The sequence below is a fragment of the Sturnus vulgaris genome, chromosome Z, assembly GCF_052056855.1.
Source record: "Sturnus vulgaris isolate bStuVul1 chromosome Z, bStuVul1.hap1, whole genome shotgun sequence".
Classification (NCBI taxonomy): Eukaryota; Metazoa; Chordata; class Aves; order Passeriformes; family Sturnidae; genus Sturnus; species Sturnus vulgaris.
In genome coordinates this window covers 46,828,364-46,855,713 of record NC_142283.1, presented here as the reverse complement: position 1 = coordinate 46,855,713, position 27,350 = coordinate 46,828,364, and the positions used below count along the sequence as shown (strand labels likewise).

Here is a 27,350-nt window from a genome sequence, read left to right as displayed (position 1 = left end):
ATAACAGACACACTAGAAAACCATCTTCCCCCCACCACATCTATCAGGAAAAAGGGGAAAATGAGAGAACTGCCAAGCTGGCATGCAGTTACATACTAATTCTTTACTCAGCATATATATATGTATATATATACACATATATATATATACACACATATATACATATATACACACATACACATGCATATACATTAAACATTCTCTTGACAACATGACGATGAAAATTTGAGATCTTGCAGTCCATTCCTAAAATAAGCTGTCTGATCCATGTGGTGACGTGTGGTTGTGCGGAGGCAATTCCTTCTTCTGCTGGCAGTATGTTCCAGTAAGAGACTTGAAAGCTCATCTCATTTTCTTGTTAGGTTTCAACCTCTTGATCAGTGCAGATGCGGGACCCCTGAGTACAATCTCACGACTGGGATGAGAAGTGGCCAGGAGAGTCCATTAAGTGTGCCTCCAGCTGCCAAATCAAGCTGCATGACAGATAGTGCCAATGTGTGGAGAATTTTGGGGCATTCTGTAAGCACTGTTCAAGCTGCTGCAGGATGCAGCACCGGGGGTTTTTTGATGTGGCACACACACTCTTTGAACTTTCTATTTCCTTGAAACTTAATTTTCTGTTTTCTTTCAGGGCACTTCGCTAAAATAATAAGGGGCTTGCGCCCCTGAGTTCCACCTTCGTGTTTCACAGCTCACCGAACCCCGTGGACTATGCTTGTCGTCCGACAGATAAAGGACAAAGCGAACAAGAAATCCGAGTTTTCTTCACACTCTGCCTAGGCACATCTTACCCTTCAGCGCTGCAGGTTTCGCGCACAGCTTCTGTGACAACTGATAAAAGATTCGTGTTAATCACAAAAGCATTGGGGTTTGCATAAACCAGAATACTAAGCTCTGAAGTGAAGCATGGACACTAGAGAAAGGAAATTATACGATTAAATAATTCTGTTTAAAATCACCTTGTTATGTTATATTATGTTGTATTATGTTACATTACATTATGTTATGTTTTTCAAATAAGTTGTATAGGCTACCAGCTTGCGAAATCAGACTTCCCAAAAAGCCCTTCCTGCCTTTGTCTGATCAATACTGCCTGTCTCAAGGACCAGACTTCCAGAACTTCTCTGGTGGTTATCTACAAGGACCAGATGGCTATCTGTGACTGATTATCGCCCGGAGGCTTTGTAAATTTGTCTAAGAATGTTTATTCGACCACCACTGCTTTCCTGGCAAAATTATAACAGCAAAAAAACCCAAAAATTATTGATTACAACGAGAAACCACAGTATAAGAAGAGGCTGCAAACCAAGGTTCGGTGGAGCGTGGAGTGGGCGGTGACCCCTCGCGTTCCCCAGCGCGCTGCTTGCTCTTTCTATATCAAATAAAGCAATCCAAAATTCTGCTGAGTATCGAGACTTTTGTCTCTCATTTATAACAGCTTCCCAGCCAGGTCTGCTCCCCTCCCGCCCCACTCTCCCTTCCGACCCTCGATTTCCCCTCACGGAACTCTTCCAAGCCCACATGCAGCAGCCGGCGAGGCGAGGCGAGGCTCCCGGCTCACGAACCCGCGGCTGCCACGGCCACACGGAGCCCGCCCGGCGCCTTGCCCGGCCCCCAGCCCCGGGGGTGGTTTGGGGCTGGGAACCACGAGGAAGCCCTTGGATCCCATGAGCCGCAGAGGAGTTGGTCCTGCGTGGGTTCCAGGGTTATCGGTACTGCCGCCTTAAAGGGAGCGGTAAGAAGGGTAACAAGCGCAGTTGCCACGGCTGCCGAGGGCACGGAGTGGGTGAGCTCGGGGTCGGGCGGGGCTCGGAGAGGCAGGGGCGGACCCGGAGCGGGGCCGCGGCGCCGAGGAGGGCCGGGCCGGGCCGGCGGGACCCGCGGGTGTGTGCCGGGCGGGGACCCTGAGTCCGGCTCGGCGCCGCGCCCGCCGGGGAGCTGGCCGGGCTCCCTGCCTAGCCCGGGGCTGCCCCGCACCTGGGTGCTGTGGGCGTACCGGAGCGGCGTGGTCCCGCAGCGGGTGGCAGCGCGGGCTGGCCTGCAGCATCGCCGTTCCCGGGCTCCGTGCCCTGCGGAGCCTCGCAGCACTACTCCAGGAGCCGCCGTATCGTCGGGCAGGTGCCACACTGGAGGGCGGGGAGACGCATCTGTTGTGCCTCTGTCCTTTTTTCCCCTTCTTTCCTTCTTTTCCCCCCACCTCTTTTTTCTTTCCTAACCCCTTTCCCTCTCTCCTTCTTCCCCTCCTCTTCCCTCCCGCCCTTCCCCTCTTCCCCTTTTGGTTCTACTTACATCGTTTTGCTTCTTTCTTTCCCCTTTTCTATTAATTTCGCTTTTCCCTTTCTTTCCCTGCTTTTACCCCGCCACACCTCCTTTTTTCTTAGTTTGTTTTGTTTCCCGCTGTCTGTCTGCCTTCCCACGCTCCGTTTGCCTTTTCCCGCGGCAGCTATGCAGGGAGCCCAGGGCCAGCTGTTGCCCTCCAGGCGGGGTGTTACCTTGGTGTGAAAACTGCTAGCCCTAACAGGGTTCTGGGCATATCTGATGCTCCTGAGGTGTTGCAGTCGTAGGTTGTGGAGCTTTTTTTTTCCTCACTCTCTCTCTCTTAAACTCACTGTAACTGGGAAAAACCTGAATAAACTTTTTATTTGGTCAGAATAAAAAAAGCTGTTTAGGAGGTTGGAAAGAGGTTTTTTTGTGGCCCAGGTTGAGTGAGAGGACTGAGAAAGAAGCCTGACAGGAGACTCAGTTATGGTCTGGCAGTTTGCCTTCTTTCAGTGTTACTCAGAAGAGTAGACTTCTTTGTGGGAAAGAGGAGGAGTGGCAGCAGGAGGGGATTGCCATTTTGGAGTCTGCTATTTTAAATTTCATTTTTAATGGAATATGACCTGGCAAGAATGAGAGTCAGAAATGGTAGTGAGAGAAGAGGGGACAAATCTAGCTTTTCCATCTTCCAACTTGAAAATCTTTGTGAAAAACAGTGCAGTGTTTATAGCTCAAGTTGGAGTTCAGTTACATGGCTTTTCTAAGTAGGTGTATACAAAAGAAAATATTTTCTCTCCTCAGTGATTAGCTATTCTGCCTATAGTGTATACAAATTACCCCCATATTGCCTTTCCTATGAAATCTGAATTGTCTGGGGTAATACTTCCTGAGGCCCAGAAGAGCCAAAAGTTACTAAGGAGCCTGATGAATACCTTTTCCAAGCCTGCTTTTTTTTTTTTTTTAACATAAACCAAATGTAAAGCAGACATAGAAGCTAAAGATTTACAGTCTATTTGGCGAAAATACTATGTTTACCGAGCAAAATCCTGTTCTCCAATTTTGTTTGCACATTGGAAAACCCACTGCTAGTCTTATTAAAAGATTTAATTTCGTTTTTTTAATAATCACTCTCAGTTTTGGTTTGGATTTCAACATAATTCAAAAGTTCTCCCTTAACTCTGGTTCATAAGCTCCTGAAACTGGAAAAAACCTAACTTAATCAACATAGAATTCTGTCTTAGAAAAGGTGGAAAAAGGTAGTGCCACAGAAATGTATACCAGTAGTTCTACAACTTTCAGTGTGAGGTTTACTTCACAGCTCCAGAGACACCACTTTTTGCAATGTGCAGTCTTATTATACGTGGGATAATTGTGGTGCTATTAGAGGAACTTAATAAAACAAACCTCGTCTTGGAAAACTGTGACAGAATATCTCAGAAAATTCACTGATGAACTGTAACTGTAGGTATGGCTTTAAAATGCTGGCTTCTCCATAGGGCTAAAGCAAACCTCCTCAGAATATTTTCTATGTTATCCTTGAAGAGAGATCCAAGTAGTCAAAAATTTGGCAGCCTCTTCCTTCCATCTTCCTTCTGGTTATCTTTCCTGCCAAGATGTCCTATTAAGAAATACAGCATTGTCACAAGGCACCAATGAGCAAAATTTTTTATGTGGGCATGAGAAGTGCAGCAACTGCTCTCTCTCTTTCTGGCAATATTATAGGTCCTACTTTAGAATAATGGGGGAAAACAGGTGTGTGTTTTACCTTGAAGTAGCTGAACTTCCTTGAGGAACACTGGGCAGTTCTACCATGTGTTAAATTGGCCAACATTAGTTTAAAGATTTCATTATTCTTTTGTTTTGTGATTTGTCTGTATTTTCAGTGTTAGTAACCTTGAGGTAAAACATATCTTGTTGTTCATACTAAGAGTCACAGGCTTCTTGAGGTACGAACTAGTCACTGAAGGACTTTGCAAAACATCTTTATTCTCCTTAGTTGAAATTTCTTACTGTCAGCTCTATCTGTGGGGCCTCTGAGGACAGGATTGGAAATAGTAATCAGGCTTTGAACTATTCTGCAGAAGGTTTACGTGATACAGTAGTATAAGAGAGTTCTAGACAGGCTAGTAAAACCTACTGCTTTTTCAATTTACACTGAGTGTATTTCATGTGAATGTGAGTCATTTTTCGAAACAGAAATACTTAAGAGTGTTAGATTCCTAACAATTAAATATAAAATCTTCAAATAACCTGGAGGTTTGAATTTATTCTCATCTCCTTTTGTTTAGCTCTGAAAAAACAGCTGTTTACTTTTAGCTACTCTCAGTATTTAATTTCCATGTAGAGGTGGATGTAGCAGTACTAGTCACTTGTCAAATTTTGTTTAAAGCTGTCTTCCAAGTTAACAAAGGACTATAAATGTGTTGGGGTTTTTTCTATAAAAAGTGAGTGTATTTTTCCTTTTTGATTGTTTTCTTAAGCACCTCTGAAGGAAAAGCATCTACTCTTACAGAGAGTTGCAGACAACTGTGCCCACGTGAAACCCTGCTGCATATGATTTCAAAATTAAGCGTCTCATAAAGGCTTATGGTAAGTCAACTATGCAGTTTATGACTAGTTCTCATTTTTACTTAGACTCAACACTACCTAACAGAACAACTATGAGTTCTTTCATTTATTTAGAGGTATATCTACTTTCAAGATTGTGCTGCTTGGTACCATGGAAAGCTGAGTAAATGACTTCTGTGTCTGGCAGATGACACTGTAGTCCATGCAGTCTGTCTTTTTGTTTATGCATGTTTCTGTTTATAAAAGCTGCTTACTGCTCTAAAATCACCTTCTCATCAGAATGAATGTTCTGCATAACTGAATCTGAATGGAAGGATGGTAAACTACAGGATGCATGCACTTTGAAGCATTCTGGATATGCCTTCATAAAATGTTAGGACTTCTTATCAAACCCATCCTTGTGGCCCTACTGGCTGGAGAGCTCTCCAGAGGCCATCTGGTTGGATCTGTTGTTGCACTCCTCCTGGCCCAGGAGTGAGTGGGTGCCAGAGATGGCAGTGGGGTTGCTCCTTGCACCAGGAGCAGGTCGTGGTGCCAGAGCAGTGGCGTGGTGAAGCTGCAGAGGTTATGCTGTGCCAGTGGGCAGAGGCTGGTTTCCTGGCTGCTGGGGCAGTGGCGCCCTGCTGGCTCTGCATGCTCACAAGCATCCTCATTTGTAGGACCAACAGCTCCAGTCCAGCCTGTCTGCACAAAACTTCCACGCCAGCTCTAGTCTCTCTCCAAGTTGTGGTATACTATTGTAAAAGTGTTTTGTTTGGTGGGGTTTCTTTTGTTTGTATGTTTGTTTTGGAGATTTTGCGTGGTTTTTGTTTTAGGTTTTTAGGTTTCTCGTGGGATTTTAGGCTTGCTAGAAATCAAGCTGAAATTATCTTGGTTTTGTTTAGTCATGCCATACAGTTTGTATACAGCAGTAAAGAATAATTTTGGCAGGAAAGAGGGAAGTGGGCAGCTAACTCAGCCTTTGTACTAACTCCCCCAGCTATCAGCAACTGCTGTAAGTTTCCCCTTTTAATGATGACTGCTTCAGAAATACAGATTTTGACTTGAGAAGAAAGCAGTAAAAAAAGGAAGTGGGTCAGGTATGTAACTTCTGCAACTGAACTTCAGTTGAGAGCAAGATGAAGGCTGCTAAATAAAGCATTTTCTCCATTTGCAATCCTTCCTCCACCTCTCCTACAGTGCAAAGTGCTGCCTCTGACAAGATAATTCTCTAGTGTGCGGACTAAGGCTTTGCAGAGCTAAAACTTTACTGATGTTAAAAGCTTGACTGAATGCAGTCTGAAACTGTATTAATAAGTGTTCTAGGCTCAGTAAGTTTATTAGATGTATTATTAGATTAACGGTAACAAATCTTACCCTGTAAAGATCAGCTTTTTGTGAGTGGAGTATGATCCAATTTTAGGACTTGAAAATTGTGAGTGTAAACAAATAAACAGTAACTTATTGTTAAAATTGGTCTGAGGAAGCAGCATGCCAGTGAGAGAAATTTCCAGGGGAAAAAAAAATCCGCTTAAAGATAAGAGCCATGTTAATGTGTAAATGTTTGCAGATCTCTCATTTTGGTATAATGAAAATGCCAGGTCTGATTATTCTGAGCTCTGAACAATAGAGGAATTGCACCCAGCTGGGTATACAAGCTCTTTCTGTGAAAGGGATTCTTTATCCTGCACTCAGCTAAGTTTTATTCTAAAATGGGAGGAAGAAAGACTTCTTAGCAAGCTTTTTTCTTTAAATATTTTAGAAGGTGAAGACTGCCACGATCACTTTTAATTAAGACTATCTCCCTCCATTGGAACAGTGATGGGTTGGTGATCTTGAGTGTGTGTTATTTCTCAATGCTAGTGCTCCTATAAAAATTTATAGGATTAAATAATAGTGGTAGCAGCCTAAAGAAAGAATTCCAATGTCTGTCAGCTAAAGTATCACAAATATAACTGTATTTGTAGTATACTTTAAGTTCTAGAAGTGTCTTAATTTTTAAGTTTGTAGGCAGAATACAGTAATTGAAGGTTAATCAGTATGACAAGCTTCATCCTATGAAAATATATACCCAATGGACACTATCACATATTTAGTCTCCTTCCACTGTTAATTTAATATATTATGAATATTATTTTTCGTGGATTAGATCTACTAGTGTAAACAAGCAGGGCCCCAAGTACAAAAGCATGTGATAAGTTGCAAAGCATGTTAAAACGTGTTCTAAATTCTGTCATTGTGTTCGATGTCAAATTACAAACTGAAAGCCAGAATTTTGGAATTTTAATTTTTAATTTTTAAATTTTTTTAATTTTTATTTTTAATACTTTAATTTTTTTTAATTTAATTTGAAGTGTAAGACGTTATTCTTAAAATTTCTCTGTGTGCTTTCCACTGGAATTGCATGCTAGCTCACTGGATCTTCTCCTTAAGTTTTAAAATTTAAATTTTCTCTAGTTTGACTTCACTGTACATCTAAAATATACTGTGAACAAATGTCTGCCTTCCTTAAAATACTTTAGAAATGCAGGATTACAACTTACGGTTGTAATTCTGAAAACAAAATACACTTCGGTGTAAATAAAATGTTTATATAATGCTGTTGGTCGCAAATTTGTGTCTAATTTGTGGTCTCTGCCTGCTGTTGGCTTGAAATACAAAATACTTGACTATAGTACTTCCTTTAAAAATTGCAGATTCTCATAGCTGTGCTAGACATTTGTGCAGTGTTCCACACCTTCCTCCCGTGTGCTACTTTCCCCCAGTCAGTTTGCAGTGCCATGGGCAAAGTGGTGGACTCATTACTAACAAAAAACTCTGTGATGCCATGCCTCAGTTTCTCAAATGCACTTGTTCTAAGGTCTGCAAGTAGCAGCTTAAGAACCACAGTTTTGGAATTGAAACCGGAAATGATACTGGGATTGCTTAAAGAAAATAGGGGGAAAAAGGAAGTTCTTAGGCTGAACAGCCTAAGGCAAAACAAAGCAGTGGCACAGTACATACTTTTCTTAAACAGAGTTTGTTACCAGTTTTTCTGAGTAGCTGTTGTTCTTAGAGCTGTTCAAAAAGTTATTCTTAGGCACTGTCTTTTTTCTTGAAAGTAGTAAAAATGTAAGGATCCTTGTGTCTCTCAAGTATCTTATATTTCAAAAACTTACAGATTCACATTATTAAAGACATTCTCTGTAAACTGTGTGGATTTTGCAATTAGACTGGTTTGAAGTTCAAACCTGCACTAAATTTATTAGGCAGTGAATTTGTGATTAGAAGTGTTATCAGAGTAGCAATGTAAGTTATTTAAGGATATCCTGTTCTTGATCAACATAACTGCATGAGATAGCACTTTCAAAAAAAAAAAAAAAGACACCCAGTTCTGCAGTACAGTTCTAGAGTGCAGTTTTCTCAACAGCTACAGCTGTAGCTGCTGCACAGCTGCAGTGATTTTGTTCACAGAGTACTAAACAGAAAAAAAGTGGTTTTAAAGAGTAACAGAACTAAAAACTAAAAATTATATAGTGCTTGAGCAGTAAAGTAGAAAATTTAATTGGCTAGAACTTATTGCAATCCAGCATTGCAGCACACCTCCACAGTTGCTGAATCATAAAAACAAGTGTGTTTAAATGATGGTAATGCAACACTGCTGTGCTCTTAGATTTGCAGTGGCTTGATACAAATCAGCTTGAGATACAGGTTGTAAGTATGGCCTCTTACCATAAAAAGCAATTTCAGCAATTCAGTAACAGTTTTTCTCACAAGTCTGAATATGGAAGTGCCCTGCTATAATAACTTTTTTTCTTGCCCTTCTCATCAGCTCTTTCCTGGTGGTATTTCTAAGCTCATATGCAGGATGTTGAAGAGACTGTCTCATATAAAAAGTCTTGAAAGGCTGCAGGGACTTCTTTGCCAGTGAGAGCTAAAGCGTGACTGACATCCAGGAAGTGAATGGTAAGTTTTAATGATAAAGAAATCTGTGTCAGCCCTGAAGTGGGTATTAAACATTCTTGTAAAGCTCTAAAGCATGAATTAACAAGAAATACTTGCTTCTTAGTAGTGTATCTAACTTCAGTTTTGTTTTAGATGCAACTGAACCAGCTCCATTTTCTTACTGAACTTCAGTTTGTAGTGTTAGTACGGTGGAAGTTCCATGAAAACTGTCTGCTTCTCCCAGTGTTTTTCTATAAAAAAATTATTTGTTAATTTTTAATTTTCAACAGAATATTTTTGGCTGAACTATTCAGCTTTTTATTGTCACTAAATAAGAATGTAATTATTAATCACCGATTTTTAAAAGAAATCTTTTAGTCGAAGTATAATTGTCATATTCCATTATATTTTAGGATTTTTCCTTCCATTTCCCTGAAAAACTTGCCAAATTCCTGAGAAACACAGGTTTTTTTCTGAAGTTCTGAAGTTTTTTTTCTGAGTTCTGACGCTCATATGAACAAAGAGGGGGACGTGTTTTTTTAGCCCTGCAAATCTACATGGTATTTGAAATGCTGAAGAGGAAATTACGGTTTTGCCACAACTTGCGCTTCAGGCTTTTCTTGGGTCTAACTCTCATTTTAGTAATAATTTCAGTTTTGAAAGTTAACCAGAAAGAAAACTTCCTAAACCGGAGACATCTGGAGCTAACAAAAGAAGATCCTGTTAGCAATGTTAACTGCACCAAGATTATTGAGGGAGATACAGAAGAAATACAAAAGGTACAGCTTGAGGCATTATCAGTGTCATTTAAGAAACGCCCCAGACTAACAACAGATGATTATATTAACATGACTGCAGACTGTGCCTCCTTCACCAAGACTAGGAAATACATTATGGAACCTCTCAGCAATGAAGAAGCAGAATTTCCAATTGCTTACTCAATAGTGGTTTATCACAAAATTGAGATGCTTGATAGACTTCTAAGATCGATCTATGCTCCACAGAATTTTTACTGCATTCATGTAGACAAAAAGTCTCCAGAATCCTTTTTTGCTGCTGTGAAGGGAATAGTGTCATGTTTTGATAATGTCTTTATTTCCAGCCAGTTAGAGAGTGTGGTATATGCTTCATGGAGCAGAGTGCAGGCAGACATTAACTGCATGAAAGATCTCTACAGAAGAAGTTCAAACTGGAAATATCTAATAAACCTATGTGGTATGGACTTTCCTATAAAGACCAACCAAGAAATAGTAGAGAAATTAAAAGCCCTTAAGGGTGAAAACAGCTTGGAAACAGAAAAAATGCCTGTTTATAAAGAAGTAAGGTGGAAAAAACACCATGAGATTATTGATGGTAAAATAAAGAACACGGGCATAGACAAACAGCTACCACCTCTCAGTACTCCAGTTTTTTCTGGCAGTGCCTATTTTGTAGTTAGCAGAAGCTTTGTAGAATATGTACTGGAAAACAGCAAAATACTAAAGTTCATTGAGTGGGCGAAAGATACTTACAGCCCAGATGAGTACCTGTGGGCAACAATTCAGAGAATCCCTGAAGTCCCAGGTGCATTCTCTTCCAGTGACAAGTATGACGTTTCTGACATGAATGCACTGGCCAGGTTTGTCAAGTGGCAGTACTTTGAAGGTGACGTGTCCAAAGGTGCACCCTACCCACCGTGCAGTGGAGTTCACATTCGTTCTGTCTGTGTTTTTGGAGTAGGAGACCTGAACTGGATGCTACGAAACCACCACTTATTTGCTAATAAGTTTGACACTGATGTCGACCCTTTTGCAGTGAAATGCTTGGAAGAGTATTTGCGGCACAAGGCTCTGTATCTGCAGAAGAACTGAAATGTATGCTCCTGTTATGAAACATAGCTACAAATATTCTACTGCAATGTACTGTAATGTGAACAGCAGTGGTGATGATGCTGACAGTGGGTATAATGACTCTGGCCATGTTGGTGTGGTGGTGCTCATGCCCTGCCTTGTCCATGGACTAGGGGAAGAAAAGATATGTCTCGAATATGCTTTGTTGCACACTGAGGCTTGGAGCTTTAGATACAAAATCAAAAGTTTTTGGAAAGCCTACTATTTGGAATATTTATTATCTAGAGGTGTAATTAATGGACTTCCCTTGGCTAAACTGTTTCAAGGTTTTAAGGCATGGAAAATGCTTGTTGTTCATGGTTGCTCTTAATTTTTGTTTTTCCATGAATGTAGTGCTAGCTGGAAGAGAAAGATGAAGGGGTGGGATAAAAAGCAGCTGGACTGCACTTCATACCGAGTACTGAAAGATCTCAGGAATATAACATTAGAAATTATCTAAAAGCTATGCAAAAGGGGATATGCAAAGCCAGCTGTTACCATTTTTCTTAGATCTGTTTGCTGCAGTTTTGTTTTTTTGTAATTGTCAATCCTCTTGAAAAACTTGTCTTCAGCATGGAGTATTAAGGAATTCAAATATTTCTTTTGTATTCTTAAAGCACATGCTATTGTGATATAAAGTTTATACACTAGTTTAAAATTACATCTTCTCAGGGAAACTTCAGTTTTGTGCCTGATGAGATTTAGACTTGTAATTTTACATTTCTTACTGTATGGGGAGTTCTGCTTTTGTATCCAAAATCACTCAAGTTTCTGAAAACTTAAAGAACTGCAGTAGTGTCTAAATATTAGTGATGGAACTGCTGGTTTCTGCTTTCTGTCAAGCTCAAATTGCATTCCAGATTACTTTAACACTAAGTACAGAAAAAATAAAATTATTTTTTTAAATGATACTGTCTCTTTCTACTATTAAGGTCTTTCTGAAAATACCACAAATAACTCCTAATGATGAAGGCCAAAGATACTTTTACTACAGTTTTCCATACATGACTGAAGCTGCAGCTGAGATAAGCCCTACCTTACCTCCATATGGTCATTTGTTCATGTGTGTCTGCTTGTTTAGGTTTAACTGGTTCATTTGATTTTAATTCCAGTTAGGCCCTTGCTTAGTTTGGCTGCGGCAGTGTGGCACAGAAGCTTGGGGATGAAAGAACAGGGCACTGTGAGGGATTATATTATTTACTTCTGTATCAATTCAGGTTTGTCATGCATACTCTCATTCCTGAGATGACAGTGGAACTCATGACAAGCATTAGCAAATGGCAAAACAGACTGAATTTTTTTATTTGTGAACTGTTGCTGTAATTGCAGCTTGTGTTTCTTAAAAAGGCAGTTTGTTCTGAAGTTTCTCCTGCTTAGACATTAGTAAAGGACTGCTTACTGTTGATCATGCAAACAGCTAGGGAGGCAAGCAGTTTAATCTGAAATGGTGCCTGTTTTTGCCAACTCCTGCCTTCAAAACCACCTGAAAGTTGTTCAGGGAGTTTTCAGAGACTTTCACATTAACAGGTAATGAAAGCCTGTGATTGAAGGCGGTTGAGGGAAATACCCTGTCTTCCCCACCCTTTGGCTTTTCTACAAGAGTGCTGTTGTAGACAGTTGTGCTTTAGCAGCTTTGCACAAGCAACAACAAACTTGACTCTATATAGTACTGGGAATTTCCAGGAAGTCATTTTAAGCAGAAAGTAGTTTCTAAGAATTTGCACTTGAAGACAATCTACATTAATATCTTCTATAAGACCAGAACTGCTAGTTCAAAAAGACTGAAAAAGTGATGATAAATAATAAAATATTCACCGGATGGACTGCTTACTCAGTTGCTTGAAATCTGCTTGACAGAGCATCTTTACCCCAACTCTTTCAGCCTGCTTTGTACTTAGTCATTTGTGTAATACAGTGAATGCCTGTCGGTTTTCCTGTTGTTAATAATACTGCTATTATGGACAGTGAAGATGCTGCTTGATTAGATGCTTCAAATATTACTATTTAGATGGAGTCAGTAGAGATCCTGCTTATGCTCACTATGTCTTCTAACAGAAGGAAAAGTACGAGAGCATTGCTGTTTAGCATGTGTTTTCCATAAGGTAAGGAAAAATTTCTTTTGGGAAAAGTGAACTACAAAACACACCTCTCTAAAACTGACTAGAGAAGAGTCACCCTGCTCTGGTAGAATTTCAATGTTCTAGGAAGACTTTTTCATAGAAAGAACTGTATTTCCTGAGCAAGTACTGGATGTGCCAAAAGAAGTTATTGGATTTAATTAAAGGGTATTGTAAGTACATGTAAAGAAAAAAACACTTTCACCAGCTATAACAAGTAAAGAAAGCAATCCAGTGTACCTTAGAGTTGTCCACAAAATCAGATTCATTACCTTGTGTGCAACGAGCCAATAACCACACACTTGAGAGAGACATTGATTGTTCATTTCACATCTCTGCAAGCGTGGGTTTTCAGAAGTGTGACACAAATGAAGCCCACCCCTCCAGGCCCTCTCTGCCATTATTTATACACAGAAGTTCAGAGTTTGTAATTTTCCAAGTGCAGCCCCTCTATTATGCTTAGTTAGTAATTTCCATACAACTAATATAATCCCAGCTAACCTCTACACATGCTCAGAAGAAGAGTTTTCACATGGGCAGGGGTCTTCTTTATTTCTTGTAGGCACAGTTTTTAGCATTGAAATGAACATAGTTCAGCTATAGGATACATGGACTTTGAGTATTTTGCCAAGTTAGCAGTGTGTAAGTAAACATACATCAAAATCTTGGTTTACTACATTCTTAAAGCTTGTTAGTTCCAGGCGGCCCTTGAGTAAGGTTGCTAACTGCTATCTGTTCTATTGACATAAAACAACAGCTTGATTTTCTACATCCTTAAAGCTTGTTAGTACCTGATGTCCTTGAGTAAAAGATGCTGGCTGCTGCCAGTTCCTGTGGTTAGGTTTCCTTTCTTGCTGATCAGGCTTGACATTGGATCAGAGAATATCGTTAAGATAATTTATTTGATAATGAAGAAAGCAACACACAGTTCTGTTGCAAGATGGACTATACTTGGACAGAGGATAGAGCAGTAGAAATGAAAGCTGTGATGGTGGGTTCAGTTGTGGTGCTGCCCAGCTTACACCAGCCTTCACACCATGATCCTGTCATCCTGTGGGCAGCTAGAAGGGAAACTAATTTGCATTCTGCCTACTGAATAACTCCTATTTTTCTTTTTTTATTTTTTATTTTTTCTGTGGTTTAAAGCTGGTTCAGTTTCTCAGTTCCAGCTCACCACCACTGCTGGGAAGCAGTAAGTAGCCACTGAAATCATTGCTGAAGTACCATGTATGCTATTCAAAGTCCCCTAATATGATTTAGTTTTCCATATCAGAGCTTTCCAAAAGAGCTCAGTGCATTGAAGATGCAACTTTAGTTCAGTCCCCACTGTCCCCACTTAAGACATGAGCATTTTGAGTGGCATTAATAATAATAACAACAATTAACTTGGTTTACTGATGAAAACTGTGGTAACAAAGTATCCTGTGTCACTAAGGATCACCAGGCTGAAAGCCTTTAGGATCAAAGGCTGATTTGATCCCAGAAACCTAATAATTATGCTTTTATCTCCTGCCTGCCTGGGATTTGGTTTGACAAGGCAGCATGTGTTTGGCTCTTGCTCCTTCCTATTGAGCACAAGAAAAAATAACAGAAAACCTACAACACTTACAATCAATGTCACCAGTCAGATTACCATTACTTGCTGCATTTTCAAGTGGTCTGACAATTATAAATTTACCTAGGTCATAACATGAATGAAGTATAAGATAAAAATGATAGAAGAGTTCATCTGCTTCAACATACATGTACTGTGCTGATTAGAAGGATTTAATCCCTCCAGATTCAGTGACTGTTCCCAGCTCTGAATTGCTGCAGCAGTCATTAAAAATAATCAACATGATTTAATACAATTTTTGCTGAAATACTTCACTTTTTAAATTTATATATTCTTTTATTGAAAATTACAGTGGTGGTCATGGAACAACTAGAAGAGCTGATATTGTAGGGAGTACCTCTTCAGTCAACTTATATAAGAATATTTTGTAATGTAAAATGGCTTCCAAATTCCAGCTAGCAATACCATTCATCCTTAGCTTAACATTTCAGTAATCTAGATAAGTTTCCATAGTTTTCAAATTATCTTCTTTTAAATGGATCATTTTAGCGCATTTTAATGCCCTAGACCACAGTCTGATAAATTAACAGTAACTTGCTTTTGCAACAGCTTTCCAGGTGCCTTAACAGACATGAGAAGTAATAACCTTTAGATTATGTTCTTTATATGAAATTGAGCAAGCAAATTTTTTACAGTTATACTTACACAGGTTTTAAGAATCTAACTAATCTGATCTTTCAAGTTATTTCAAGATATTACTGTATCTTTCTGGAACATGTGTCCTAATTTTTCTGTTTTATAGCTGAAATGAGTCAGTTCCTTACTCTTTGCATACAGATAATAGTTTGGATTTTTTTCTTCTTGGTTCCCCCTTCCTTCACTACCCCCCTTTCTTCCCCTCCTTTTCGTCTCTGGATCTGACTGTTCTTCATACACATGCTTGTGTTTGCATCACTGTCTGCCTTATTTGCTGTGCCTTATGTACAGTATCTTCAAAGCAGGAAATAATTCTACTCTGTGCCCTCATTTAAATACTGTGCCTCTCAAACAGCTTTGCTGTTGGAGTCTTAAACGTGGTTGCATTCTTCCAGCATCTAGCATTTGTTTTAGTTTGTCTGTTTTCTGTATCTATAAGAGAGCTTGACAAGAATAAGTTAAGAATACAACCAGATCCTTGAAGTAAACCAGAATATTTAAAAATATATTGCTTTCTTCAAAAAACCTGAAGCTTTTGAAGTTTCCTAAGAAAACCATTAAGTTTTGCAAAAGATTAAAAAAAATATCTGCTAAGAACATGTCAGGATGGGCCTTGAGCAGATGCTATCTTTTAAAACCCATGTCACATACTCCAAGATGTGGATGATGAAACTTTTTCTGACAGATACAGATCTAGCTATATTTTTAAAGAAGTATTTCCTCTGGACTTGGAAACCTAGGCCTTCTGGGAGATCTGGTCACATGCAACTAATTTTATTCTGTGCCATGAAACCATACTAATCTTGCATATCTTAATTAAAAAAAAAAATCAGGGACATGACCGCCTTCATTTGCTCATTTAAACAAGTAATAATTCAGGAATCTTTTAGCAGAAGAGGTTTAATTACTAAAATCTTCAGTATCTGGGATGAAATGAGTTTGTCTACAATCAAAACCCTTTATCTTTTTTCCTTTCAGACAACTTGCCTTTGCTACGCATGGGGGTGGGAAGCAGAAATGACCAAAAGGCTTCAAAGTGTAATTTACTGACAGGTGTGTGACAGGGAAAGTGAAAACTGCAAGCTTAGCATCAACAGTTATGACTGAGTCTTTAGTATATTTTGGCAAAAGCTGTGTGAATTGCATTAGTGATGCTGGGAATAGAGATTTCCCAGTGTCAATGTGAAATCATGTTAGTATGGAAAATGTATTAGAAGATTGCACATAACATGTCTGTAGGTAATGTTCAACTAAGAACAGACTGTTGTTAGTTAAACATGTTGCTTTCACCAGGAAGTTAAATCTTAATTACCCCTTTGAATCACTGGAGTAGGATGATTTTTTAATACGTCATGTATGAGCAGGAGTTGAAATGCTGTTGACCTTAATTTGAGTTAGTCCACGCCACCCTCTAAGCCTTTTCAAGTTCTGCAAAAATAGCAAACCTGTTTTTAACAACATATCAAGCAGGGATGTTACCCACATGGCATGTCTTTGCATGCATGCAGAACAAGGAGGTGCTCCTGAGAGTTAACATACAAGACACTTGTAAGCCTTGCATCCTGGCACATTCAATTCCTGTTGCTACAGGGGCCCCCAAGAGCAGAGGGGATTTGCTTTTTCACCAGAGCACATCCGGGTGCACTTATATTGGGACAGTGAGACCAAAAGCATTTATTCTTTCTGCTGTGCCTGTGGCACAGTAGCACTGAGCAGCTGCTGCTGTGAGATAGATAAATCCTTAACAAAGAGACAGCAATGAGAGAGCAATGAAAAAAATAAATATCCCGACGACACAATTAATTTATATCTTCTTCAAGCACTTCTAATAGGAGACAAAATACAAGTACCACACATACTCTTCGCTCCCTCTCTTCTTCCTCCCTCTTCAATAAATTTAATTTAAATAGCTGCTATGCCAGGAAATGCAGTAAACAAAATATTTCACTGAGATAATGCCCCTGCTCCCTAGGGCAACAGATCTTTGGAATGCTCTTGTTCTCTTCAAGTGACCAAAATCAGAAGGGCCAAAGAGAAACTCCACTTTGTTTTCACAGCAATTACTCAAAGCATTTTCCTTTGCTGCTTTTTAAACTTTTCTGCCTGCTTGTGTAACTGATGGCATAGAAAAGGAGGTCTGTTCTTCTAGTCTCAGTATCTCCAATCTCATGGGCTTTCTCCTTCCTTAAAACACAAGACTTCTCTCACCCTTTCCTCCTTGGTTCAGAGTTTCCTACCTTTTCTCCTCCTGCCATGATCTGTGAAGAGAGGGCACATGTGAAAGAAGCACTAATAGACCTTCTAAACGTTACTTCAGCTTGCCAAGATACAAGGTGAAGTTTCAGGGAAACTACTAGCGTGTGAGGGATGACTGTTTCTCAAGTTGGTAGCTATTTTTTAGCTTAATTTTTTGGTAAATTCAGCATCTCAAACCCTCTTAAGAGTAATTGCTTTTGTATGTCTGCCTTTTAATTGGCAAACTACATTCTGCTAGGGTTTTGTTTTTGAAATCACATTGCTTTTTACCTATTAATGTATCAAAATCTGCAGTCAATATAGAGGACTTTTGTCTTTCATGACCTTTGAAGATTGTATTTTTACTAGTAGCCTGAAGAATCTTCAGAAAATTCTAAATCTGCCAGACTGGCAGTGCAGCCATGTAATTCATGTACTTCAGTTAATTTGGATGAAACTATGAGAACGCAAATCTATTTCTATCAACTAAGCGTCTTTCTAGCGTGAAAATAGTCACACATGGAAATTTTTTGAACATGGGGAAGTCCTCCACAAAGCTACTTTCACCATCCTAAGAAGAATGACACAGACTGGAACAGTGTGTCAAAAAATTGAAAATATGCTAAAAGCAGAAAACATTGGAAATTGACAGTTACAGCAAAACAGAATGACCAAAACATCAGAACACTTCATGTAGCTCTGTCCGAGATGCTACAGTCACCAGTTGCTTTACAGCCAGTGGAGTTTAAAAAACAAATTTGAACCAGCAGCTGGAGGGACAGCAGTGACTTAGTGACGGATGATGAGGTACTTGGTGGCTTTCAAGTGAGCTGTCAACTGACCCATACCTAAGAGCCCAGCTAGTCTGCATCCAAGGGTGCTGAAGATGCTATCTGGTATCCTCAAAAGGCTGCTCTCCTTCAGCTCTGACGAATCATAGAGACGGGAGAAGGCCCCAAATGGCCAAAGTAAAATAAATGTATCCACCTAAAGGAAGGACAATTGGAACAATCTGAGGAACTACAGCCTGAATGTATCGTTTTGAGTTTCTGGGGAAAGCATCTGTGAAGCAAGAGCTCTTAGGCAAGTACAAGCACACAAGGCAGAAGATGGAGACTGGCTAAGTAATGCCTGATCTGATGGATGATCATCTGTGACAAAGTGATTGGGTTTGTGGATGGGGCTAGAGCAGTAGATGATGCTGGCCTGGTTGTACACGAGCAAGACTTCAGCAGACACTGTGAGGAAAGGCAGCAAAGCTGGACTGGAGAAGGACAGCTTCGAGGAGCTCTGCCTACAGGGAGGTTACTGGGGGCTAGGCTTTTTGACAATAGTTGCCACAAGTAGAAACAAGAGAGTTTTCAGCTAGAGAAAGCAGGCCTCAGGAATTTCCATGGCAGGGTAACTGAACACTGGGATAGGCTACCTGGAGAGGCTGTTCCAGCTCTGTCCTTAATGGAGTTCAAACCCCAGTGACACAAAGCCCTGAGCCACCATGTCTGACCCCACAGCTAAGCCTGCTTTGGGCAGCGGGTTGAGTTTGGAGACCTGCTGCACTCCACATCATTCCATATAACTGTTTTCCTATATTCTTCCAGTAGTTATACAGTTATAAAACTACTCCAGAGAAGCAAGAACTGAAGAAAAATACTTCCAGAGTCAGATAACCCATTAGTTACAAACCAAATGTTTTAAATGATATGCAATACCAGAGGTTTGCTGTAACTCGTTTTCCCATGTTGCACATATCCACTTTGTCACCCCACAAGTATTAGTCCCCAAAACGTCCCAGCACAGTCCCCACCTGCTGTCTTATTTTTAACTTAGTATTCCTTTTGTAAGAATACTGCCTTATCTGTCTGAGATTAAATTTGGTCAAATGATGCTTACATGAATGCCAGTTTCACTCTGAGGGGGCCAGGGTGCTTGCTGCATGTAATGTGATGGTATCTCCCCATTACCGGCAGTCACATTGCAGAGGCTCACATAGTCCAGATGAAGGTGGGAATAGCAGGGCATTTTTTGAACAATGAAAACACTGAGCACTTTCTGGTTCTGTTGTGACCACCACCTGGCTTTGCTCACACCACCAAATGAAGTTACAAGCTAATCCGTTTGTGAGATACAACAATGGGATGATAGGAAATATTTCCTCGCTTTTTCGTGGAGTGCAGTTAGATAGAAAATGAGTCTTCACTTGTACAAATCTGACTTTGGACACAAAGAAGAATGTGCACGAGCAAGTCAATCTTCTTCTATGTATGTCTCTAAGAAGGTATTTGGCTTTTGGCTACTTAAATACTGTTTAGAAGCTATAATGATGAAGTAGCTACGATAATGAACTGTAAGAAAGAAAATCTGTTCTGTGTAATTATTTTCATGTGTACTCCATCCTGATCCAGAAGATCTCTATGTCTGGACTTGTATGATACTTTTAAAAACAACTGTAAAGAAGACTAGATATATGTTTGATTGTGTAGCTTCTCATCTCTTTGGACAGAAGCTGATACATAAAATAGTTTAGACTGAGAAACCACATTATAGAGGCCTTTGATGGGAACTTACTATCTGATATACAGTCTAACAATCCCAAGGAAAATCTTGTCTTAAAGTTTGTACATCAGAATATATCAGCAGTGGTATTATTATTTATATAAAGATATTGAGGTTATAGTAGTAAAAATGGCTTTTGGCAGAAGACAGTATTTGGTTAATGTTTGTTAAGTGGTACTCTCTTTAATTGCTGGGGAAACAAAGGAAAAATAACTCTACAAAAATTATTTCAGTTTCTGCTGAGTGCTCTGTGTCATTTGTTGGCAAAAGTAATGGAAGGAAAAATATCAGCACAAAAAGTGACCATGAAATGGTTTTTTAACATTAACAGCACTGGCTCTAATTTTCATTCCCATATTTGGTATTGCCAAAACTGTAGGAAAGGACTAGGATACAACTCATATTTCATGCTGCTAGCCTAGGCCAATTCTTAAAAATAATTGAAAGCACCTAATGTGGTACACTGAATAATTATGTTCAAAGTTATGTAAATTCCCCACTACATCTCAAGTTAGAGGCATCTTGTTTCCATCACCATCTTATCTTTGATCTTTGATCCTTCAATTAAACATATGCATTTACACATCTTCTTCCATCTGGCTTGGCCCATGCTGCACAGCCCAGCAACTGATTAGTTTTTAAGTCTGCACAAAGACATATGCTGTAGGCACGCTCAGAAGGCTTTCCTTTTCTTCCCCTCCCTGTGTGAGAACAGAACACTCATTTTTTGAAAGAATGAGAAATACACGTTGCTGTCTACACAAGAATTCGATCTCTTCTCTGAAGAAGTCAGCAGTTCTATAATTGCAAGTGGGTTAAAGACAAAACTTTCTCCATACTATCCACTGCCTTGGCCAGTCCCATGCAGTTGTTAATTCCCTGTGCTGGTTGTTCATGATATTTACTTAGCTTTGTGCGTAATCTCAGATAGGAAATCAGGTACATAATGCCAACATCCCTTTGGGAAAACATTTAAAATGCAGCCCAGTGTGTACATCTTCACTGATGTTTGCAGATCTCTGTGCAGATACTGCATGCTATTTACACTTTGTAACTGCCAAGGAGGAAGTGTCAGTGTGCTTGTCTGATACTGCATTCCTTTTTATTTTTCTTTGAGGTTGTGGTGCAAACCAATCAATATCTGAGGCCCACTGCTAATCTGGGTGGGTGGCTCAGAGTGATGGTAAGTCTCAAGAACTGACATCTGAAGAATGCCAGGCAGGAGAAGTCAGGAAAACACAACAAAGCATTGCAAGGAGCCTGGACTCTGCATAGTTTCAGAAAGGAAAGTTTATCAACCTCAAAAGGTTTATGCAAATAAACCTCAGCCGGAGAAGTAAAAACAACCTTCACTACCCTTCCTTTTAAACATCTCTAATTACCAGATTAAAGATTTTCTTTTTAAAATGGCAAAATAAAAGTGGTATAATAAGATTTCACACTTGGTGTTAAATGAAAAGCTGCAAAAAAAGGATTAGGCTGTTGGATAAACACTCTCAAATAACACTTAAGTATATGTCAAGAGGCCCTTGGCATTTTTTCTCACAGAATCGATTCCAGTGCTACAGTTCAATATGCAGATCCTGTTTTCAGAGCTGCTCAGCCCACATTATCACATTATTTCTGCCATAAGGGAGCCCAGTTGCTGGGCAGATTTGGAACTCAGCTGCAATCTAATTCTTGTGGCTCTACAGTATATTTTATGAAGGTTCATACAGTAAATTTTTTGTTGGACAGAGAACCTCAGCAGAAGCTTGCAAAACACAGTGACTTCTAGGGAAATTAGCTTAGAGACAAAAAAATGTCTTAAAATAAGCTGGGAAAAGAACCAGTGATGAGACTCTGCTTATCTAAAGTATTGCTTTTTCCCACATAGTAGGGAGATGGTAAGAAGGGACAGAGGATTCACTGCTAGCTGTGAAGTAGTGAAGTGTCTAGGGAAGCCCATGTAAACCTTGGGAACACAACTGTATAGAAAAGAAAACAGCATAGATCTGTTCACTTTTTCTGGAGTCCTGGCAGCGGACACACACTGAGTGGACAAAAAATGGGGGAAAAAAAAGAAAAAAAAAATTCTCAGTATGACTTTTTACTACAGTTAAATATTAGTTTATCCAGAAGAAGTATAAGGCAGCAAAATATCATAGGGTTATTGATTTCAGTGTAACTTTATCCAAATGCCCTACTGTGGCAAGTTAATGTAAACAAATAGGAAGACAGATCACTTCCTCAAAAGAAAGTGCATTAAAAAAATCACACAGCACTGCACTAAAAGGCAAGTGAGATGAAGAATATATTTATTATACTGAGAAAAATAGAATGAGAAAATAATGTATAATAAAATAGTGAACAGATTAGAACTAGAAAAATAGAAAAAACCCCAACAACCCCAAAATAGGAAAACAGGAAGGCTGACAAAAGGAAGGAATAGATAAACTAGTAATTGTAAGAGCTGAGGGTGGTCAGGACTGTCAGGACTGATGGAGAGACCTCTAAAGCCAGGTGTTGGAACTTGTGGTTTATTGCAAAGGGCGTGGGTAGAAGGCCCTGCATGGAGCTGCCAGCCGCAGCTTGAAGTAGGCCTGTGAGAGCAGGAGGGCAAGAGTGAAAAGAGTAAAGAGAGAGCAAGGGGTAAGAGGTAAGAAGTAAGAGCATAAGAGGCATGAGAACGGTAAGAGAGGTAAGCGAGTAAAGTAAGAGAGTGACCTCACTAATTGTTCCCGTTACAATACAATAAATCTTCTTCTGTGTTGAATATTCTGATTTTCACTAACCAACCTAATACAAGATACAAATCCTATAGTATTTACATACAGCCTATAAGAATCACTACATTACCATACTGTGTTACACTTTAAACCCTAGAAACTACTTTACCAAGCTAGTAGTGTCTTCTCTGCCCTTTAGACCTGTCTGCAAGCAGAGGGGATTGTTCAATCAAGACAGGATTACTTTCAGCTGGCCATACTATTGTTTTCTAGTTGTTCAGTAACTAAGGTTTGGTATCTCGAAGATGGCTTTCATTTTGATCTCGCTTATAGTTTCCATATTCTCAAAATCTTTTGCCAGGCAATCATATTTATAAGGTTTTCTGGCTTCATCTTCTCCAACAGGTAATGACAGTAAACCAGCAGGATATGGTGGAAGAAACTGTTCCAGTGAAGTTTTGACATTTTAAAAAGTTGTCCATTCTGTTTGTACCCATCCTATCCACCACAGCAGTGCTGAAGCATTTTATATGACTTAATATTGTACTCGTGGGAAACTGCAGGTTTTGACTGGGAGACCACTGCACATTTAGGAGGCAGTGATTCACAGCTCTGCTGGGCAGGTGCTGCATGCCAGGCTGGTGGCCAGGCTGTGCTGAGCCACACTGTGCCATTTCACACCGTGCCACACACCTTCCTCCACCACAGCCTTTGCATGGTGCTGGAGGAGCCTGTGGGCAGCTCCCACTCAGCACTGTGGGTAAAACCCTCTCTTTAACAGGACACAATTAATTGTGGAGAATGTCTTTCTTTTTTGACAGTAAAAGTTATGAATAGAGTTGTTTTTTCATTAGGAAATCCCGCAACACCTTGAATGACTGTCAGGGGTGACTTGCTTGCTCTCTCTGTCATAAACAGGGGCTATGGAGTGTCTTGTTAAGAAATACCATTTTGAATGATACCTTACAAGATCTGAGTGATTTTTCTTATGGAGATGGCAGTCCCCATAAGAAGGTGCAAACCTGCACCTCCAAGGCAAAACCAGAAGCGCTAAACAAAAATCACTCTAAGGAACTAAAATCAGCACATAGCTAAAAAACTAAAATACAATGAAGTTAAAATATTTCCACTAACCTCGCCAGAACAACTAACACAATCGCCTCTTACAGCCAAAGCAGTATGTATGCATTCAGTATAAATGACATCAGTCAGTGTCAAAAGATTTGGAGGTAAATGGAAATAAAATCTTTTTTTTTTTTTTTACTGGCACCAAGGGCTTCTCTTCCTTGGAAAGTAAAATTTCTAGCTTATCTGAAATGGAACAACTATTTGGGAAAATCTTTCCTTGTGGAAAATTAATCCAATGTAATAATGCCTTTATATTTTTTAGCATCTAATTCTGAAACAAGCCCAGCCACACTTTCTATTAAACAAAGAAGTCTGAGATAGCTCCACAAACAGATTAGTGCAGATCAGGATGCTGATTTCCATCTGAAAGTTGAAATAACAGGAAGTTAAGCATCATACATCAATCATGTTAAAGAATGGCATGCCTCTTGCACAAAGTCTTATCCTTGTGTTTTCTCACAAATCATCCACTATCTTGTTTCTAGGTTTAATTTTGACTTTCTTGGCCAACGCACTAAATTAATGTTTTCAGTTTGAGTTGCCAATTTAAATAAACTTATTTTTTCTGTTGTGAGACAGAACCAGGAGCAAAAGAGCAAGGCAGGCCTAAAACTTGAGAGAGTATAAAAGAAAATTTATTAACTACACAAACAAAAAGAGAGGGAAAAAAATTTCAGAATAAGATTTTTCAGATCACTCCTTTTCTCCCTCTCCCAATTTTCATAACAACAAAACAAACATATAACAAATACTTCGGTCAGTGCCCAATTTAGTCTTTCTCAGTTTACTTCTGGAGAGAGAAGCCTCTTCTTGTTGAAGTTGTAGGGATTTTTCCCACAAGAAGGAAAAAGACAGTTCTCTTGTGGTTTTATCTTTCACGATTTGTATTCGCCCGGGAACCTGCAACCGTGATGCTCCTCCCAACTCTACAGCCTTCCCAAAGTTGTAGATGTGGGCCATGTCTGTCTCATGGGGCATTACTTTTAAGAATGAAATGTTCAACCGCAAAGATTTTCTATGTCTTCTTTTTCTCTGTTCAGGCTTCATCTTCAGAAAACGAAAATCCCCTTCTTTCCTCTGGGCAGAAATTCTTAACACAGGTGCCTTTTAGTCAAATCATCTATTAAATGGAACATTTCCATCCCCCCATGTCTCTTTCCATGGTTTATAGGAATATTCAGTACATCAGTTCATTCCTACAATTTCACAAAAAGATTTTCAGCCATTTCAGCATCTTCTCATTCTCCTTCCATCTTAAAAACTTAGCTCTTACATCACTGACTTCAGAAATCTTCTTATTCCCTTTCATATTCAAAGGAAAGGCTGGAGGCTTTGCAAATCTTATCTGAGCACTAAAGAGTTAAAGTTTAACACAACTACAAGAGTTGGGCCAGGCTCAGGCCGTGCTGGGGGGGCAGCTGAGGTGTCAATCAGCCTTTCTGGGGCTGGGCTGCAGCCCCACACTGCTCATGGCCACCCGGGCAGGCCCGGCCCGCCCGGCAGCAGCAAGAGTCGGCCTCCCCCCACGCCAGAGCCGCAGGCCCGTGGAGGAGGAAGCCGTGAAGGTCTTAGCACACAACTTTTTCTGCCCCCGGCCATCGGGACACCCTCGTTGGCAAACGGGGCCCAAGCGGCCTCCCGAGCCTCCCCCCCCCCAACATGAGGGAGGGGGAAGCTCGGGTTGGTGTTCCCTGCTCAGCCGCCCGAAAGACCAAGAGCCTCAGTTCCGGATTACCTTCCTCAAAATGTGTGTTCACGGAACGAACTGACTTTCTCTAATTAGCTGTTGCAGGTATCCCAACCCCCACAGAGGAAATTCCCTTAGGAAGAACCTCTTCTAAGTTTCTTCTTCCTAAGTCAACCTATCACACTTGTCTATACCATAAGAGAAGTCCTCTGGTACTTAAGTATCACACTTTCACCTGGTCTGTTCTTTGGGACTAAAAGTAAAATAAATTGAGTTTTTGGGTTTATTACTACCAGACAGCTAAGAATGCTTTTCTTTATTTGGGAGCACATGCCCTGCTGGCTACAGCAATTTGAGATACTGTAATCCAGACATTTTTGTCATGACACATACAGTCACTATAACTAGTATTAGAATAGATTCCAGATACTTCACATGCAGTAAATGGAGATCAAACTACCTTATGTTCTTATACTGCAAGGAAACAATTCTGTCCTCTGTAACCTCAGCACAGGGGTGATTTTAAGATATCACTCCAAGGTTAATGAATTACAAGAGCACAAAACCAGCCCCAGAAAAGACTTGAATCAGTCCAAGAGACCTGGGTCTCAAAATTCCTTCTTATCACATATAGATATGGAAATGCACTGTCATAGCAAAGCAGGACTGAGGGATATGGGCAACACTGCCCTATCTTTCCTGCTACTGCCAGCCCTGCAGATATAACCTCTAGCTTTGGGTGAGGTGACTGCTTCCCAGCACAATGGTCTTCTGGGGCTGCACACAAGTTTGATGGTGGCCAGTCAGGCACAGTGAGCACTGGAGAAACACACAGTGTCCCTGGAGGCAGTCAGATGGGAGAGTGAGCAGGGGACATCTTGTGCATCTTGCAACTCAAATGAGCAGGAGGGCCCCAGGCTGGGGAACAACTGCTTTGTATTTTTTCTACATTGATGCTGAGTTACTCTTGGCATGATAGTTAAGACTGATTTCATTTATCTCCACTCAAAAATGCACATACCTTGTTAGATTTAAAAATCAGAGAATTCTAGATATCTTAACCATTAGTTTAAGTGTTAAAATACTTCTTATTCAACAGAAATAGAAAAAGTTGAGAGAAGAGATGGGTTATAGCCATGGGTTACTGGTGGCAAGCCAAACCACCAAACATATTTTAATTTGTATATCACAATATTATCTTTCTTCTGCTAGGCTGCTAATCTCTGGCAGTAGCACTGCCACAAGGATTGCACAGTTGTCTATTCATCCTAATCCTTCCAGGATCAAGTAGCATCACATGTGAACATGAGTACTTTTTGCAATGTCAACCATTTATAAAAATTAAAAATCAGGCATTTAAAAATACAATAATACATAATTTTCGCAACATACTCTAAAAATTAATATAGTCTTGTGCCTTCACTCAGTGTAGACCTGCACAGCAATCTATGTGTTTAGTTAGAAACATACCTGTGCAAACACGTACACAAATTAAAGAATGGGCACAATGCCTCCGCAACAAAGAGAGGTTTCATTGCACTGCACAAGACATAATTTTTCAAATGCCAGAGATGGCCACATTTTTGGTCAAGAAATCCTCAAAAGAACAAAATAACAGGAAGAAAATAAAACCTTTCCCAATGCCCACAGCACTGTTTTTTATTTTATTTCATTTGATTTCACATACAAGACTGGCAGAAGAGTGCTGTGTGCCTAAGCTGCTGCCACACACTTTCCAGGGAAGCGGACCTACAAATCTGAATGCTCAAAGCCTGAAAAGGACATTTGTAGGTAAATATGTGTTCGCAGAGTAGACATTCAAGCTTGCATATTAAGGAAATCCAGCTGTGTTGATGCAAAAGAAAGTCTCCTTTAGCCTCATCCACAGGGATTTACTTGTCTCACCTGTATCTGGATCCTCCCTCAAGCAACTGATATGTACTGAGCAGCTCAAAATCAGGTAGTTTTGGGTAGCACTTGAGTAGAGCTTGTATTTCTGAGGCCAGGTTGTAGCAACAAGTGGACTGCAGATCATCCAACTACAAGGTGTCTTAAACTTGATTTACCTATGTG

The 27,350-nt window shown here is 40.0% G+C and overlaps 1 protein-coding gene across 1 annotated transcript; it reads left to right on the top strand.

Moving 5' to 3' along the window:
* Nucleotides 1–1,944: 1,944 nt before the first annotated feature.
* On the top strand, nucleotides 1,945–11,504 carry GCNT1 (glucosaminyl (N-acetyl) transferase 1). Its single transcript, XM_014868914.2, has 4 exons — nucleotides 1,945–2,118; nucleotides 4,740–4,848; nucleotides 8,618–8,751; nucleotides 9,144–11,504. Exon 4 carries the CDS (start codon nucleotides 9,288–9,290, stop codon nucleotides 10,578–10,580), a length of 1,293 nt encoding a protein of 430 aa, XP_014724400.1. The 5' UTR covers nucleotides 1,945–2,118; nucleotides 4,740–4,848; nucleotides 8,618–8,751; nucleotides 9,144–9,287; the 3' UTR covers nucleotides 10,581–11,504.
* The last annotated feature ends 15,846 nt before the right edge of the window (nucleotides 11,505–27,350 follow it).

Excerpts from the sequence above, each read along its gene's own strand:
- GCNT1 (XM_014868914.2), top strand. The coding sequence starts at position 9,288 with ATGGTATTTGAAATGCTGAAGAGGAAATTACGGTTTTGCCACAACTTG.